General features: G+C 44.8%; 1 protein-coding gene across 1 annotated transcript in view; it reads right to left on the reverse strand.

Moving 5' to 3' along the window:
- The window catches only part of PI4K2A (phosphatidylinositol 4-kinase type 2 alpha), a 243,754-nt gene that overhangs the window by 43,449 nt on the left and 184,809 nt on the right, over window positions 1–15,496 (reverse strand). Inside the window, exon 6 of the mRNA XM_078643573.1 lies at window positions 4,810–4,909. Coding sequence (XP_078499699.1) covers window positions 4,810–4,909 — 100 coding nt within the window. The remainder of the gene's footprint in view (window positions 1–4,809; window positions 4,910–15,496) is intronic.

Consider the following 15,496-nt stretch of genomic DNA (forward strand, 5'->3'; position numbering starts at 1 on the left):
TAATCCGGCAAGTGCCAAGATAAGGGCTTCAGATCTGAGACACTAGTAAATAGGATTGTTCAGCCCTTTTGTACAGATGGAAAGCTGGGAAAATATCCTAATTTGTTTTGCCAGTACCATACATCTTTATAGAGAAACTGGAAAAGCGGCTGAGCAGAAGGTGGCGAAGAGGCCCTTGTGACTACAGCGTGAGATATGCCTATGCGACAAATGACTACTTTAAAAGCTAACACACACACACAAAACAATCTAAACATAGATGAAAGGACTCAAAGCAAACTCACAGCACTTGAGGAAATTGCTACAAAATTGAAAATATAAGGGGGTATGAGCTACCTCTACCAACAACTGTATAGTACATGATAGCATTCTCACAGCACATAAAAATATGCACCTACGAGTAGAAAAAAATTGAGCTGTGCAAGCCACATGGTCTCCAAACATGAATTACTCCGGTCTTGAAAATATTTTATTTGATAAACAGTGCATTCTGCACAACAATGCATGCAAAATATTTCTCAAAACAATTTTTCATGCCAGGTGGGGAACAATGCACAGAACTATAGAGAATAATGGAAACATAAATAAAGACATAGCTTCAAGGCAAACCCTAATAATTGTCCAGATAGTCATTTTGTATCAGACGCCGGCTTACGCACTCCTAATGGCCTCCTTGTCTAGTCACTAACGAAATTTGCAGAAAGAAATACAAAATATTAGTTACTTATAAGAGATCAACCACATGTTATCATTATCTCTTAAGGCCTCAAACAGAAAAGTACAACCTTTAGGAAAAGAAGAAGTACAAAATCACATGCATTTCGAAACTGTTTTTTGGTTAGCCCAGCAAAGAAGATTTGATCAAAACTAAAATAAGAATAAGCCTTACGGGGAACTCCAGAAGTTGCAGTGACATTTAATAGCATTTTCTGTTTTGCATTCAGGGTTGCCAAACCAACTGCTTCCTGTGAATTTTTAATTGTGAAAGCCACAACACAATCCAGCTCTTCTGAGTGTGTATGGGACTTCCCCAGCTTCCCCAGTACAATCGCTTTATTTCTTTTTCGCTTCCTTTCTCTTTAACATCTGCCACATACAGAAGTATGTTCCTCTTATGTTTTTTTAAAACACATTCAAAACTATGGACGCCTTCCTGCAGAATTAGGTGTTAATAACATGATGTATTCCTGCTCAAGTCCAGAGAAAAGTCACTGGAGAATCTCTCATTCTGAACTTCCAAAGTCAGAGTTTATAAACAATGTGTGGAAACATGGCATGGTTAACTAGAGAAAATGTTACACAGCAGCGAGCCCCACTAGGAAATGGCAACTCATGTTTAACTAATATGTATGGACTGTAGCCATTAAGGAGGTACAGACATTGACAGACTTGACAGCATATTGGCTGGGCCATATAGTTAAGCTGGATTTAGAGTTTCGTGTTTTTATTATACATTGTAGAATGAGTAAAGCACAAAATTATGAGTAAACCCACAATATAGTGCACTACTCTTCAACATTCACCACAAGGTCCTTCACTAAGTTGTGTAAACTGGTGGAAGCATCCATACCCATTTTTATTTATTTATTTATAAAGTTGTATCAGTGACAACAGATATCGCTGCATCAAAACAACATTCAATATGAAATAAGACAGCTTGAATCAAAACAATTAAGGCCAGATGTACCAAATTCATATGTTGCATTTCTAAAATAGCGATTCAGTAGGAATTGCTATTAAGGAAATGCAAAATGGTATGTACAAAATTTGCGATTTTCTGATAGTGATTCCTACCCTGTAGGAAACACTATCAGAAAATCGCAAATAGAAATGCTATTGCATTCCCACCTCTGGGCCAAATAGGAAATTTTTGCATTTCCTGAAATTGCGATTTCCTATTAGGAAATAGCAATTTAGGAAATCCAAGCTCAAGGGTGCGTCTGGGCTTAAGGCCCCCCTGGAGGCCCCCCGAAATTCGTAGTGCACGTGTAAGTGCACATATGCCCTAGGGGCATATGCGCGCTTCATGTCACATTAAAAAATGCATTTTTTTAATTTTGCACATGATTACTATCGACAGAGTCAATGGTAATAGCATTTCCTAAATGCCCAATTCGCATTTAGGAAATGCTTTGTACATGTGCTTTAGGAATCGAAAATAGGTGATGCCTATTTGCGTTTCCTGAATCGCGGTCGCAATTTGCAATTTCTATCGGGTAGAAATCGCAAATTGCTACCAATTTATGGCCTTTGTACATCGGAAAAGGATGTTTTGCATTTCTTAACGGTCTGAGATTGCAATTCGGCCTGTTAAGAAATGCAAAAACCTTTCGTACATCTGGGCCTTACTGATGTAGACAAAGTTTAGACAGAAATCCTGCAATCCCTCATAATCCTTACAACCCGCTAATCAAGTTTCTTTCTGTGTACACACTTCGGTTTAGCAAAGATAATGATGTAAAAAAGTTCACATGGCAAAAAATGGCCAATTATTCGCAACTACATCTTAAATAAATGAAAACCAAAATAATAAACTCCGCAAAGCACTAACATGTTTTTAGATGACATTTATCTCCTGCCCCTGGAACTTTCAGAGCCAGAACTGTTACTCATCTCCAACAGCCAAGTTCTTGAACACCAAATCAAGTTCATCTCTTTCCGAAGAAAAGTGCATATTTTGAGTTTGAGCAGTATGGACCTTTGAGATTTGTGTTTTCTACAAAACAAAAACTTCACAGTAAATGCGGTCAAATGAATTTCGTGGAGTCTGCTGTTTCTAACATAGCTTATCTCCTTTCAATAAACACAATTTTTAGGTTTCGACCTGGCGAAAAGCTGCGCAAGCAGCGTTTCGCGCAAGGCGAAATCTTTTGTTTAGAGTATGTGGCTTGGGAATCCGCCCTCTGTTCCATTGGCTAGCTACATAAATGGAGGCTAGCCATTGGAACAGACATCTGTCCGTCATGGCAGATTCGTGGGCGTTCCCGCGATTTTTACTCATCCCACCCCTTTTCCTACATCATGCGGCGGTGGGCGGGTTGTTTTTTTTTTAGGTTTGTTTTGTTCATTCCAGGACGACCGCCGCCGGAAGAAGTCCAGGTGAGTGCCCGTTCCCGCCCCCCTCCCGCTGACCGTGTGCCGTTCCCGCCCCCCTCCAGCTGACCGTGTGCCGTTCCCGCCCCCCCCCCCTGCTGTCCGTGCCTTTCCTGCCCCCCTGTGCACTTCACGGAAGAGTCTGACAGCGGGTCTCCTCGGCACAGCACGGCGCTCTCTTCTGTAGTATTGGCAATGAAATGTAGAGTTCTCTCTGATGAATGATTAACCCATGATGACCTGGGAAGTAAAACCTACAGATCATGGGCTCTGGGTGTCGCTGCGGGGCTTGGATGAAATGCGGCGCCTGGTATCTTGGTAACTATACAAACCTGCTTGGCGCTATGCTTAATGTGTCGTTTTCCCTCGGCTGCGTTTAAACATTTGAGGCTTTGTTCGCTCTTCAGGCTTCGTTACCGTCGAAACACAACCACTCCATCGCACTAGGAACAGACAGTGGGGCAACACGTGCCTGTGATTGGTCATTTGTTCTGAGAAGTGTCAGTCTTTGACTTACAAGGTCACCTTATTGACGTCACTTATACAGCGGGCTTTGCCTAGTTATAGCGTCAATATGAAAACACTAGTGCTGGTCCAGCGGGGCTCTGCTGAAAACTCGGCGGGGGCTTGTGGTGGTGGGGGGGGGGGGGGGGTCGGGCACGCGACAGGGGCTGTGTGTAGTTTTTCAGGGTTCGTGTTCTCTTCTCCCCGCTAGTAAAGAGGATGTATCGATATTTACCTTTGTTTTCCTCGCCACCGCATTCAATTGAATCTAATTTCTCTGAAATAAATGACATGTTCTTATCCGGAGTGAAATGTTACTTTCATGACGTAATAATGATCAGGAGTCAATCGGGGTTGTTGCTTTCTTGCCCAGACCATTGCACGTGGGCATGGGCTGGTGCGTGGTCATTAAATGGCTGCCTATATTTCACTAAATCTTCGCTGCATTAACGCTCAGTAAAATACTGCGTAACGCGCAATGCGTAACATGTAATGGAAAAATACATAGTCCAAAATTGGAAGATTAAAAAGAATCCTTAGTGTAGCGACAGACCTATAATATATGGGATAAAGTACCCCCATCTGTTCATTTTTAGGTTTCGACCTGGCGAAAAGCTGCGCAAGCAGCGTTTCGCGCAAGGCGAAATCTTTTGTTTAGAGTATGTGGCTTGGGAATCCGCCCTCTGTTCCATTGGCTAGCTCCATAAATGGAGGCTAGCCATTGGAACACACATCTGTCCGTCATGGCCGTGGGTGGGTGTGTGTGTGCAAATGCAATACGTCTCGCATTTGCGACAGAGTAAGCTATTGGCATTGTAAATGACAATGCCATTTATTTATCTGTTTTCAAAACCACACATAAATAAAAAGTTTGTCATTTACAATGCCAATAGCTCTAACTTTTCCAAAGGCAAACCGTTGCATTGTAAATGCTTGTTGACCTATGATGTGAACTATTCATTCTGTTTCGATTGATGGACTGCCTGGTATGTATGTGTGTATACTCAGTGTTGGTGAAGTTTCTATGTTTATGTCCGCAGACAGTTCTCCAATATAATACAATATTTATATTTATAGATCATCTGCTTCATTCCTCTTACTCCGGTTACTGCTTCCAAAAATTGATATGCTTCAGCTGAAATAAACGTAGCAAAGGTATATTTTGTGACAAATCCACATATCAACAGTAACCTGATTGCAAAAGGAACTTACATGCTCTCCAAGAGTCTGGGTGTTTCAAAGGGAAAGCTAATCCGTTGTCTATAGCAGCAAGCTTAATGATCGGCTCTTTCACCATCACCCAATCTGTATCCTAGGAGACAAAGAGAATCCAATGAGAAAGCTTCACTTGGTGATCAGTGGTTACATTGGAATCTGGGGCGTAACTGGACAAATTCTTGAAGCAAACTTCTTCCAACTTCTTCAGTGGTCCAACACTTTGCTAGAAATGCAGTACCAATGAGGAAATCTCAGCCAAAAATAATGAAACCCATCAATCCATTCCCTTACATCTATTTCCACATCCTCACCCATCACATTCCCACCACCCCAAGTTTGAGGCTCTCTCCAACCCCTTTCCCTCACATAGTTCATTTTTATGCAAGAGAGAGGGATGTAGAGACCATAAAGGGCAATAATACAATAAAGCGGCCAAATGAATGATAGCTTGTAGAGAAATAGCTTACAGCGGGCCCTACCAACTTGCCAAACCTTCTCACTAGAACCTCAAACATAAAATAAGCGTCCATAAAACTGTGTGCTACAATGATCGATAGACAGAGGCAAATGAAAGTTAATAAAAATACTAGAACGGTAAACAGAAAAAAGCTCCACCATGGTAGTAAAACAATGTATATATGCAGGTATAAAATAGAATATAGAAAATTGGTCGTACTCCTACTATGCAGTGCTTAACTGAAGTGTCTATTGTGAGTGTGTGTACGTATCTAGCCAAGAATCCCCGTACTTGATGATCCAACCCTGGTTACTTGATGGGAAAGAATGTAAGTCCCCGTCACGAGCTGGACACCATTGCAAGGAAATCAGCAAGCTGCTGGGCAGCAGCTTCAGTGTGTAGAGACCTCGCCAATGTCAGCAAGAGACCGCGCCAATATCAGCAAAGCGCTCCTCTGACAAAATCCGGTAATGTTTATTTACTTATAAACAGGGCTTTAAGTGGGCCGGGTCTCACCGGTGCAGAGCACCGGCAGTTTTTTAAAGGAGGCCTCGAAATGGGTCTCTATCGGGCTCTGTTTTGTGCCCTGGCACAGGTGGTATATTGTTTTCCAGACAGCAGGCACATCAATGTGTGCGTGCTCATCCAGCTCACTTTTTACTAGTGGAGAAGTTACGGCATGACGTCATGTCAGGTGGGCATTGTAGGGGAAGGAAAATCCTTTGTTTCTCTCTGGATTTCCCTTTTATTTTTTTTAACTCAGGAGCAGCAACATTGCCGTGGTATCACCAGGGCTTTAAGTGGAATCTGTTTCAATATTATATACAAACCATAGTTGCTGCTCATTAATCTTCTGCAACTAACAACCATTGATAAAGCCAATAGTCCTAACTTGTTGTAGGTATGATGTTACTTGTTGTATTATATACATGGATGCAATGATAGAAACAGCAAAATACCATTCGGGCGGCACACTATGCCAAGCACTGATTTTTAGCTTACGTGTTTTAAGCCACGCCCTTAATTACATTGGCCACGCCCCTTTGAGAGACCCCCCCCCCCCCCCCCCAGTTTTTTCAACCCACTTAAAGCCCTGTTTATAAAGAAAAGCATCCTTGCGAGTCCTGTGCAGGCCAGCATTGTTTTGGTCTATAGACAGCCATGTCAACGTGTGGATGAACACTAGAACGACATTTGCACAATCTGTTTCGAGGCCTTGCGCGTAGTGTTCAAGGAATAGTGAATGTCAGGCGGAGCAGAATCTGTATGCTAAGTAGTTTCAGAGAAACAAATCCAACTTTGTCACGCATGCAAATGAGTGTAAAAGGTTACTGTGTAAAGGGGAAGTAACTTAAGAAAAGTGTTGATTACAAAAGATGGCGCCGGTTCTATGTCGGCCTACCTCAGACACATAACAAAGGTTGTGTAGGAACCCTTGAAATGTTGTTAGCATAGTAAACACGGGATTATAAATACAGGTAACCTGAGGTAGGGGTCCAAATGAACGTCCGCAAACAAGTTTCACCTACACAGGTGTAAGGGAATTCAGACTCAAATTGGGTAGGCACAGGCACACCTGCAGCTGATGGAAGCTAAACAAAGGAACACTCCTCTGAGAGGAGAGAAGGGAAGAAACACAAATTGAGTGTGGCAGCACAGATCCTGCTCCCCGGAAGCTCTTCTTTTCTCCACCCCATATCTATAAAGCATGGCAGTCTCATGCTCGACACCCACATCCCGAGTCCAGCTACTCAACAACTTTCTTCACCTAATTCCAGGGTTCACAAAGCCTTTAATCACCAACTCCAGTTACCCAGCAGTTCTCCACTTACATTCCTCATGCAAACCACACATACCGATGTTTTGTTATCCTGTAACTGAACACAGCATTACAGTTTGATTCTCATCTTATTCTGCCACCTATAAGAACACAAAATGTTATTTTGGGGGTCAATCATACATAGTCAGTATGACGCTCCTTAATTTTTAGCATAAGCTGTCAACGCTCCAGTAAGCAGTCCGCATCTTCCAGCTCTTTTTTTTAGGTCTTGCTCCTGCGTTGCAGTGCGCAGCACTGCTCGCGCAGCAAGAGACCTCTTGGAGGGGGTTTCAAAACGGACCCAGGAATCGCACACGCTCGTGCGATTCCTTTTGGCCCATGCTACTGGCCTTTGCATGCGTGTTTTTTAACCAAGACAGCACGCAATAGGCCAAAGACGGGCAAATTGCCCCGCCCATGGCCTACTGTTGTCTGTTACGCGCACCGGCCGTCATGTGGTTTCAATTATCGTGCCCAGACACGGCGCGATAATTGAAAGCACATGGCTCGCTGTGGCGCGCGCACCACTAATTTTTCCTTTTACTCCGCTATACGCCCAAAGTAGGGGAGCAGTTCCATTCAGAGGTTAGTTGGGCTTGAACCGATCCAAGAGGCCCTCCCTGGTTCCACGAGCGCCAAAATCAGGCCAAGTGGAGGTAATCAGTGATGCAGCGCCTGTTCGCAAAACAGTATTCCCATCCCACGGTGTGCGCCGCAGGTTCTTCAAAACCCCTTGTGGTGTGCCTGACAAAGGCTGCACTTCGTGCCCCGGGACCACGTTCATATTCCCGCAAACCGAGCTGTAGTGATTGGATTTAATTTCCGATTTGCCTTATTCTTGATGGTTTCCCAAATGATGGGCGTTGATGGACAGCGAAGAGCGCCAGAGCAAGTGGAAGTCTCCAGCTTGTGCTGGCCGGCCCGTCTCCGCACGCCTACTTCCTGCACTTAGCTACTGCTCATTAACCAGGTATCAGAGCAAAGTGACAGGCTGCCTGACTGTTGTAGGGATGCTGCATGCACCTGAATGTCACAGGGTCATGCAAGGAAACATTGACCCTTTACCCTACCACTTTAAGATACCCACCGTGGCATTCACGGGGTGTGGTAAGTGGTACTGTCATATAGATATGCTTTGCCTTCACACTGTGTTAAGTTAGCATGAGCTTATTAGAAGTTTAAATGCCATTTTACCTTTCTGCTGCTTCTGCACACGGCACATATTGTTATTAGAGCTTTGAGCCTAGTAGAATATTTAGCTTCACACGAGAATAATATGTTTTGCTATTGTATCAGCTTTGCTTGGTAAGCTATGTCTGAGCAGTGAGTGCCGAGGCCTTCAAGGTTATTTCAACACATTGGTTGTTGTGAGGTCTGATCTGCGCACGTTCTAGACATAACACATATGCAGCTGCGGCCAACTCTGGCTTTAGGCGCGTTTAATATTGCACTGCACAGAGCATGCAAACACACTTGATGGATATTCGCATGCAGAGAGCTGGTGGAAGATAATGTGATCCCTTTCCCCTAGTATCAGAGGTATGGGGCCGCCCTTCTAAAACCCAAAGAGACCTTCTTTAGGTATAATATAATATACTAGCAAGGGAGGGTAAGACTTAGGTACCATTTAGTCTTCTTCCCTTTAGCATTTTAACATGCTTTCTCCCTTTGTATTTTATGGACTAGTAACTATGTTGATAACGTTGTTTCTTATAATAGGTTTGCTTGTATTAGCTAAGATACTGCGCTTGAGAACACTGCATTAGAAATGAACATTTCAAACTTGCACGTGTCTTCATTTACTCCTCGTTCTGGATTGATATGTTGGTATAACAAAAGAGTGTTCATGTGTTCCACGATACCTGAGGTGTTCTAAGTCCATGTTCTGGGTTGTCCAACATTGGGAGTTTGTAAGAACCAATGAGAAACTGATTGCTAGTCTGGTAGGGGATTTTGGGTACTAAGGTGAGTTTTGACACACCCTAATTCACTGAGGTTCCAAGTCTCTATGCACAGTTCTGTGTGAGAACAGGATCCATGCGACAGTACCCCAAGTAGTATAGCCTTCTTCGCTCAATTCCTTATGCAGGGCTTGGACTATGGGGCTGGAATGAAACCGATTCGGCAGTGCTGTTCACATTCCCACAGGAGGCTTTCATAAACAGAATACTTCAAAACAATGCAATTTGAACTTGTTTTTTCTGTTGCCTGACTGGTCCCCACCCGCACCCTCTGCGGTTTAACCCTTGTGTTGCTTTTGCTCCTGCCCCTATTGCCTCTGTATTGCCTCTAGTCCGCAGTTGTTTTTGCATCCTCTACTGTTTTGCGTCAGCCTTTCCCCAACCCCGTCCTGTGTTGCTTCAGATTCACCCGCACCATCCCCCATGTGGCTTCTGCTCTGCCACTGCCCCCATGTTGCTTCGCCGCTCTCCCACCAGCCCTCGTATTGCTTTTGCGCCCCTCTAGAAATATGAAAGTTGCAATTAGTACTGCTAGCTAATCTTGCAGCAAAATTTTGAACCACTTGCAGGTTATTTATGAGTACTGTTGGTGAATACAATTAAATAGCATTGCAGTAATGGAAGCGCAATAAAACAAGAGTTCTCAGAATGTGATTTTTTGATCAGGCGTAAACGAGTAAAGTACTCGCCTAACACAGTGAAATTGATGCAAACATGACTTGGCCACCGCCAGAACTTATTTAGTTTGAGTAAGTGAGCATCAATTATTAAACCAAGATGTTTGACCACTGGGGTCTATGAAGAAGTAGTGCTACCCTTTGGGGGCAAAAGCTGGCTAGAACCAGAGTAATATAGACATCATTTTGGAGCTAAACAAAGAATAGTTTATAAATGTTTAGTTTTGTAAGCACAGCTGTTTCTGAAGTTTTGAATCGATCATACTCTTGATATGATTCTAGATTTGAGGGAATTACATGTTTGCCTTTGTCGGAGCAATTCACCGAATAAATAACCATTATTTAGCAGACTTTCTAGTGTCAGAATGCAAACCTGTAAACACGTTTTGGGAACATTACTTATTTTTTGTTTTTGTTTTTGGAAGACCTTTATTATACATAACATTGCCGTCATATATTGTACATTCTGTGTCATGCATGGGCCGATCAGGCCATGTATAGATAGCAGGGTCCATAGTCGAATGACACAGCCATTTAGCCGGTAACCCGGGGGTCCGGCGGCGATATTCATAAAAATACATAGGCAACAGTTTGGCATTCAGCTGCATAAATGATAGGTCAACATTTTATATTTTATAATAAACAAACATTGCAGAGTAGGTCAAGCATTAGTGCTGCAGTTTTCAGTGCTCAGGTCCCCCCTTAGGATCTGCGTACCCGATGTGAATAAACAATGGTGGGGGAGCTGTCCATAGGTGGCAACTCAGGTGAGTGTGAGTAATGCTGACGCGGGTGCAGTAAGATGCGCGATGGTATAGCTCACTGAGGAGTAGAACAAGTGGTGAAGCTAGGCGCGGCATGCTCAGAGCCATTGTGTACGGAGACCAGGATGTCTGATGGCGCGGAGTACAAGTGGCTCTCCCACAGTATGAGTAGGAGATCACAATGTGAAAGATCGAGGGGCGATGTAAACGCATTGTATGTCCTGGTCATATCCTATCGTGAGTGGGGTTCTAGGGTGATTCTGCATCTAGCTGCTGTCCTTGGGCGTTGTCGCGGCTTGGTAGTCAGCAGGCGGTATGAGTTCCGTGAGAGGTCCGCTTCTCGTCAGTGTCATGATGCAATGGTTGCTTCCTTCTGCGGTAGGGGAGGGGGTCTGGTCGGGAACTTGACCAGTATGGTAACTAAACCCTATGTCTTAATAACTGCGGGTAGGAGAGTTCCGTAAGTGGGGAAGCAGGTGAGATCAGGGGAGGGAGGGGAGGGGGAGAGCGGAGATCGTCATGGGTTTCGTATGGGGGCGGCTGGAGTGGGGTAGGATGGAGCTGGTTGTCTCTTAATGTAGGATATCGGACACGGGGGGGTCACTCAGTCATGACTTTTGTGGTCGTCTATGTGCATCTACGTGATGGCAACAGGGCTTGTCGCCTCAGGTTATCCCTCGCTCTAGGCAGGTGCGCTGGTATGTCTTGAGAAGGTCATCCCAGAGCTGGGCGATGGGGAATTTCCGAAGCCCTGCAGTTTCCTCCCTGAGAAGAACTGTGCTTTCCGCGCGCGCCCAATTGGTGAAGGAGGTGTACCAGTGTCGGATGTGCGGGGAGGTCGCGGCTTTCCAATGTTTAGTGAGCAGGTGTTTCGCCGTTATGAGACCCATGTCCCAGAATCGCGCTTGTACCTTGTTAAGTTTCGTGCGTCTACGTAAACCCAGGATGCACGCCTCCCAAGTGTGGGGTAGTTGTTCGTCAGCGTCCTGGTTGAGTAGCGCTATGACGCCGTCCCAGTACGGTCGGATATTTGGACAGTGCCATAGCATGTGTAGGAGGTCAGCTCCGCGTTGGGAGCAGCGTTGGTAAGTAGCAGTCGTGGTCGTGAAGTATCTGTTAATCTTGTCGGGAGTGAGGTAAGCGCGGTGCACAATGTAAAATTGAATGATTTTAAAACGGGGGTTGCGCGGGATGTAAGTCGGTCCAGCCAGGATCATTTCCCATTCTTTGTCGGTCCAGTCCCGTCCTCTGTCTGTCGCCCACTTCGCCCGTAACTGTGTCGTCGGTGGTTGTGAGTGTGTCTGTAGGGCTTGCGCTAGCCAGTGGATGATGTGTGAGCCGTTACCCATGACGTGCAAGTATTGCACAAAGGTGTGCATCGGCAGCTCCACTGTCATGTCGCCCCAGGAAGCGGTGAGCGTACGCAAAAGGGACGCATGTAACAGGAACTGGCCAGCTGGGAGGCCTGTGTCAGCCGCCAGGGTCGCAAAGGGGAGCAACTCTCCATCTGCATACAGGTCGCTGAGTGTGTCGACGCCAGCTTGCGTCCAAGCTGCCAGACGCGTCTCCGTCAGCGCGCCTGTCGGGCTCGGAGTGCCCAGTAGGGGCAGTATCGGGGCATATGGTGTCGTTGTACGTGTGAGTTTCAGACACCTCAGAAAGCACTTACGTGCTACTGCAAGGTGCAACTGGGAGGGGCAGGGAGTCTTGGTGAGTGGGTGGAACAGTGTGCAAAGTTGGGGTTGCGTCCAGGCAGCGGTGTCCGAGGCAGTGTCATCCAGATGGTTGCCGCTTAGCCATCCCGTCGCCCATTGTAGTTGCGCCGAGAGGTAATACAGTTCAATGTTGGGGACCGCCAGGCCCCCCGAGTCAGTTGGCATATACAACTTGGTCAGCGCCACCCGAGGGCGGTTTGGGAACATTACTTATAATAAGTAATCTGTTCCACAGGACACCATATTAAGAGAAACAAGCATTTGCAATGCAATAGATCTCACATTATTAAAGTTTAAGCCATCGTTGTTGCATTATTTAGCAATGTCAATTGCTCAAACTTTAATAATGCCAGACATATTGCATTGCAAATGCTTGTCTTTATATAGTGCTTGTGAGTGTGTACTAATTCTAAGCTGTGTTACGATATACAACAAACATATAAGAGTGAACCCATTCTTAATTTGTATGTTGTGTATTCGCTTTGTAGCAGTATTCCTCTCTTGTAGTGGAGGCTGTGAAAAGGGAGCAGTGGCAAATAAATGATTTAACAGTCTGGCCTACCTGAGCTTTACTTTGAGATTATGTAACCACACAGAGTTTTTGAACAAGTATTTATATTACCATATTGCTGCTGAAAAAAATGTCAGTTGTGGTCTCATTACCAATCAATGTAAGCTCCTTTCGTGTGCAGTGTCTCCTTGGCTTTATTTCTAGTATCTTACCAGCTAAAGTGTAGCACAGCACAATCCACCTAGTTCTTATAGCAACTGACATTCCAATTACTTCTGGTCAGTAAACCACAAAAGAAGTTTGTCAGTAGCTGTGTCTCTCTGTCATCAAATATATTTACGACATTTGGTTCATGTGTACTTGACTGTTGGTTATTATGCTTTTTTTTATTAATATGAAAACGAGATTCTATATTGGGAATGATTTTTTTCTCTGAACCACCTTATCTTTATGAATGTGCAGGAAGCTCATGGCCATGGATTCACAAAAAATGGCTGGGGTAGTGGAAGTGACTTCACACATCCACAAGCAACCATACGACCTTTGACCCCAAAGTTAAGAACCCTATATTAAGTGCAAAAACATTTATAGATTAACAGAAGTTACTAATTCAAATAAATGTTCATTTTAGATACCAGCTGTTTTAATAATTAGAATGTTGACATGATATGTAAGGGAAACAGGACATTTGTTTGAGTTTGAAGCAGAGGCCATTGTGCTATGAAACAAAAACTATGACCAAAATTAGGTCTACCATCGAATGGTCATGATGTAATTATTCCCCTAATGCACATCAAAATGGAAAATTCATTGATACATTGCAGGAAAACGCTTTAAAAAAAATTAAATACAAAGCAATAGTTGTAATAGTCACTTTTATTGGTTCATATGGACAGTATATTGGCTATGAGCTATGTTATTGACGTTTACAGTACTTCTTATAATTATTAAAAAAAATTGATTTCGGATAACTTAAAAAGGCACGGTCACTCTTGCTATGCACAAAGGTGAAGGCTTTTTCAGAGATTTTAATGTATTCATCGGAATGATACAAAAGTTGTTCAACAATGTTTGTTTTTGTTTCACTTTTGAGTTTATCCAGAAGAATGCGCATTGCTCTGATACATTTAGTTATTTTACTGAACTGGTTACTAGTTTGAGCAGCAGAAAGTAAACCATGCTCATCAGGAGACTGTCTGCCTTCTATTTATGGGACTGCTTTTGCCACCTCTGAGACCAGGGTCGCACAGGCAGTGCCTGGGGTCACAGGGTGCAAGTGCAACCCCTAAATGACATCCGAGGTAGAGTTCCTGTATTATTTGTGCATGTATTCAGCAACCCTACAAAAAAGAGGTAATTGGAATTAGAAAAGCTGTGTTAACCACTAACTGCATTAATATGACCTTATGCACTGGTTAAAAAGGTTTCATTAATCAATGTATTAATCAATCAGTCAATCATATAGTAGTTATAAAGTGCTGCTTTTCACCTGTGTGGGCATCTAGGTGCTGTGCTGCGGAGTCAGTGAAAGAGCCAGGTCTTGTGTCCTTTCCTGAAGTGGGTCAGTGAGGGTGAGGTGCGGAGGTGAAGGGGAAGGGTGTTCCAGCACTTGGCGAGGAGGGAGAAGGAGGGTTCTCCAGTGCAACAGCACAGATGCGTGGTACCTGTGCGAGGGAGCGGTGAGCAGAGCAGAGGTTCCTGGGAGGTAGGTTGAAGTTCGGGTGGTGGTTCATGTGGGCGGGTCCTTGGACATGGAGGGCTTTGTAAGCGTGAGTCAGGAGCTCGAAGTGGCATCTTTTCTGGATGGGGAGCCAGTGAAGGTCCTTCAGGTGCTGGGTGATGTGAGTCCTCTAAGGGAGGTTGAGGATCAGTCTGGCTGCTGTGTTCTGGATCGTCTGGAGTCTCCTCACGAGTTCAGTGGTGGTGCCAGCATAGAGTGCGTTGTCGTAGTCCAGATGGCCTTCGTCACTGTTTTCCTGGAGCTGATGGGGAGGCACTTGAAGATTTTGCGGAGCATGAAGAGACTGTGGAAGCAGGCTGAGGAGACAGTGTGGACCTGATGTTTCATACAGAGTTTGCTTTCCAGGATGATATTGACGGTGTGGGTGTGGTCTTTTGGAGTGGAGGTGGGTCCAAGTTCCGATGGCCACCACGAGTCATTCCAGAGGGAGGTGTGTCTGCCGACGATCAGTACTTCAGTTTTGTCCGTGTTGAGCTTCAGGCAGTTCTTCATTCCGGCTGAGACATTCTTCATGCAGTTGAGGAAGTTGGTCTTTGCCGTGGTGGGGTCCGCTAGGAGTGAGAAGTCTAGCTGGGTGTCGCCGGCATAGGAGGCAATGTTGATGTTGTGGGTTCTGACAATGTCCGTGAGTGGTGTCGTGGGTTGAAGAGGGTTGGACTGGGGGATGAGCCTTGAGGGACGCCACAGATGGTGAGTTTGGGTTAAGACGTGAACGGAGAGAGACAGATTTTCTGGGTGCATGTAGTGAGTAAGGAAGCCATCCATTTGAGGGCATCATCTGTGATTCCGATTTGGTGCAGTCAAATGATGAGTGTGTGGTAGGAGACGGTGCCGAAGGCTACAGAGAGGTTGAATCGGATCAGTGCGGTGGCTTCTCCACTGTCGAATAGGGTGCGGATGTCATCTGTTGCAGCGATCAGTGCTGTGATTGGCTCTAAATTCGGATTGGGAAGGGTCCAGCAGGTTGTTTCTCTCCAGGTGTTCGGGAAGTTGGAGGTTGCGGGTCTTCTCCAGGACTTTGGCTGGAAACGAGAGC

This window comes from Lissotriton helveticus, chromosome 5_1 (assembly GCF_964261635.1).
Source record: "Lissotriton helveticus chromosome 5_1, aLisHel1.1, whole genome shotgun sequence".
Lineage (NCBI taxonomy): Eukaryota > Metazoa > Chordata > Amphibia > Caudata > Salamandridae > Lissotriton > Lissotriton helveticus.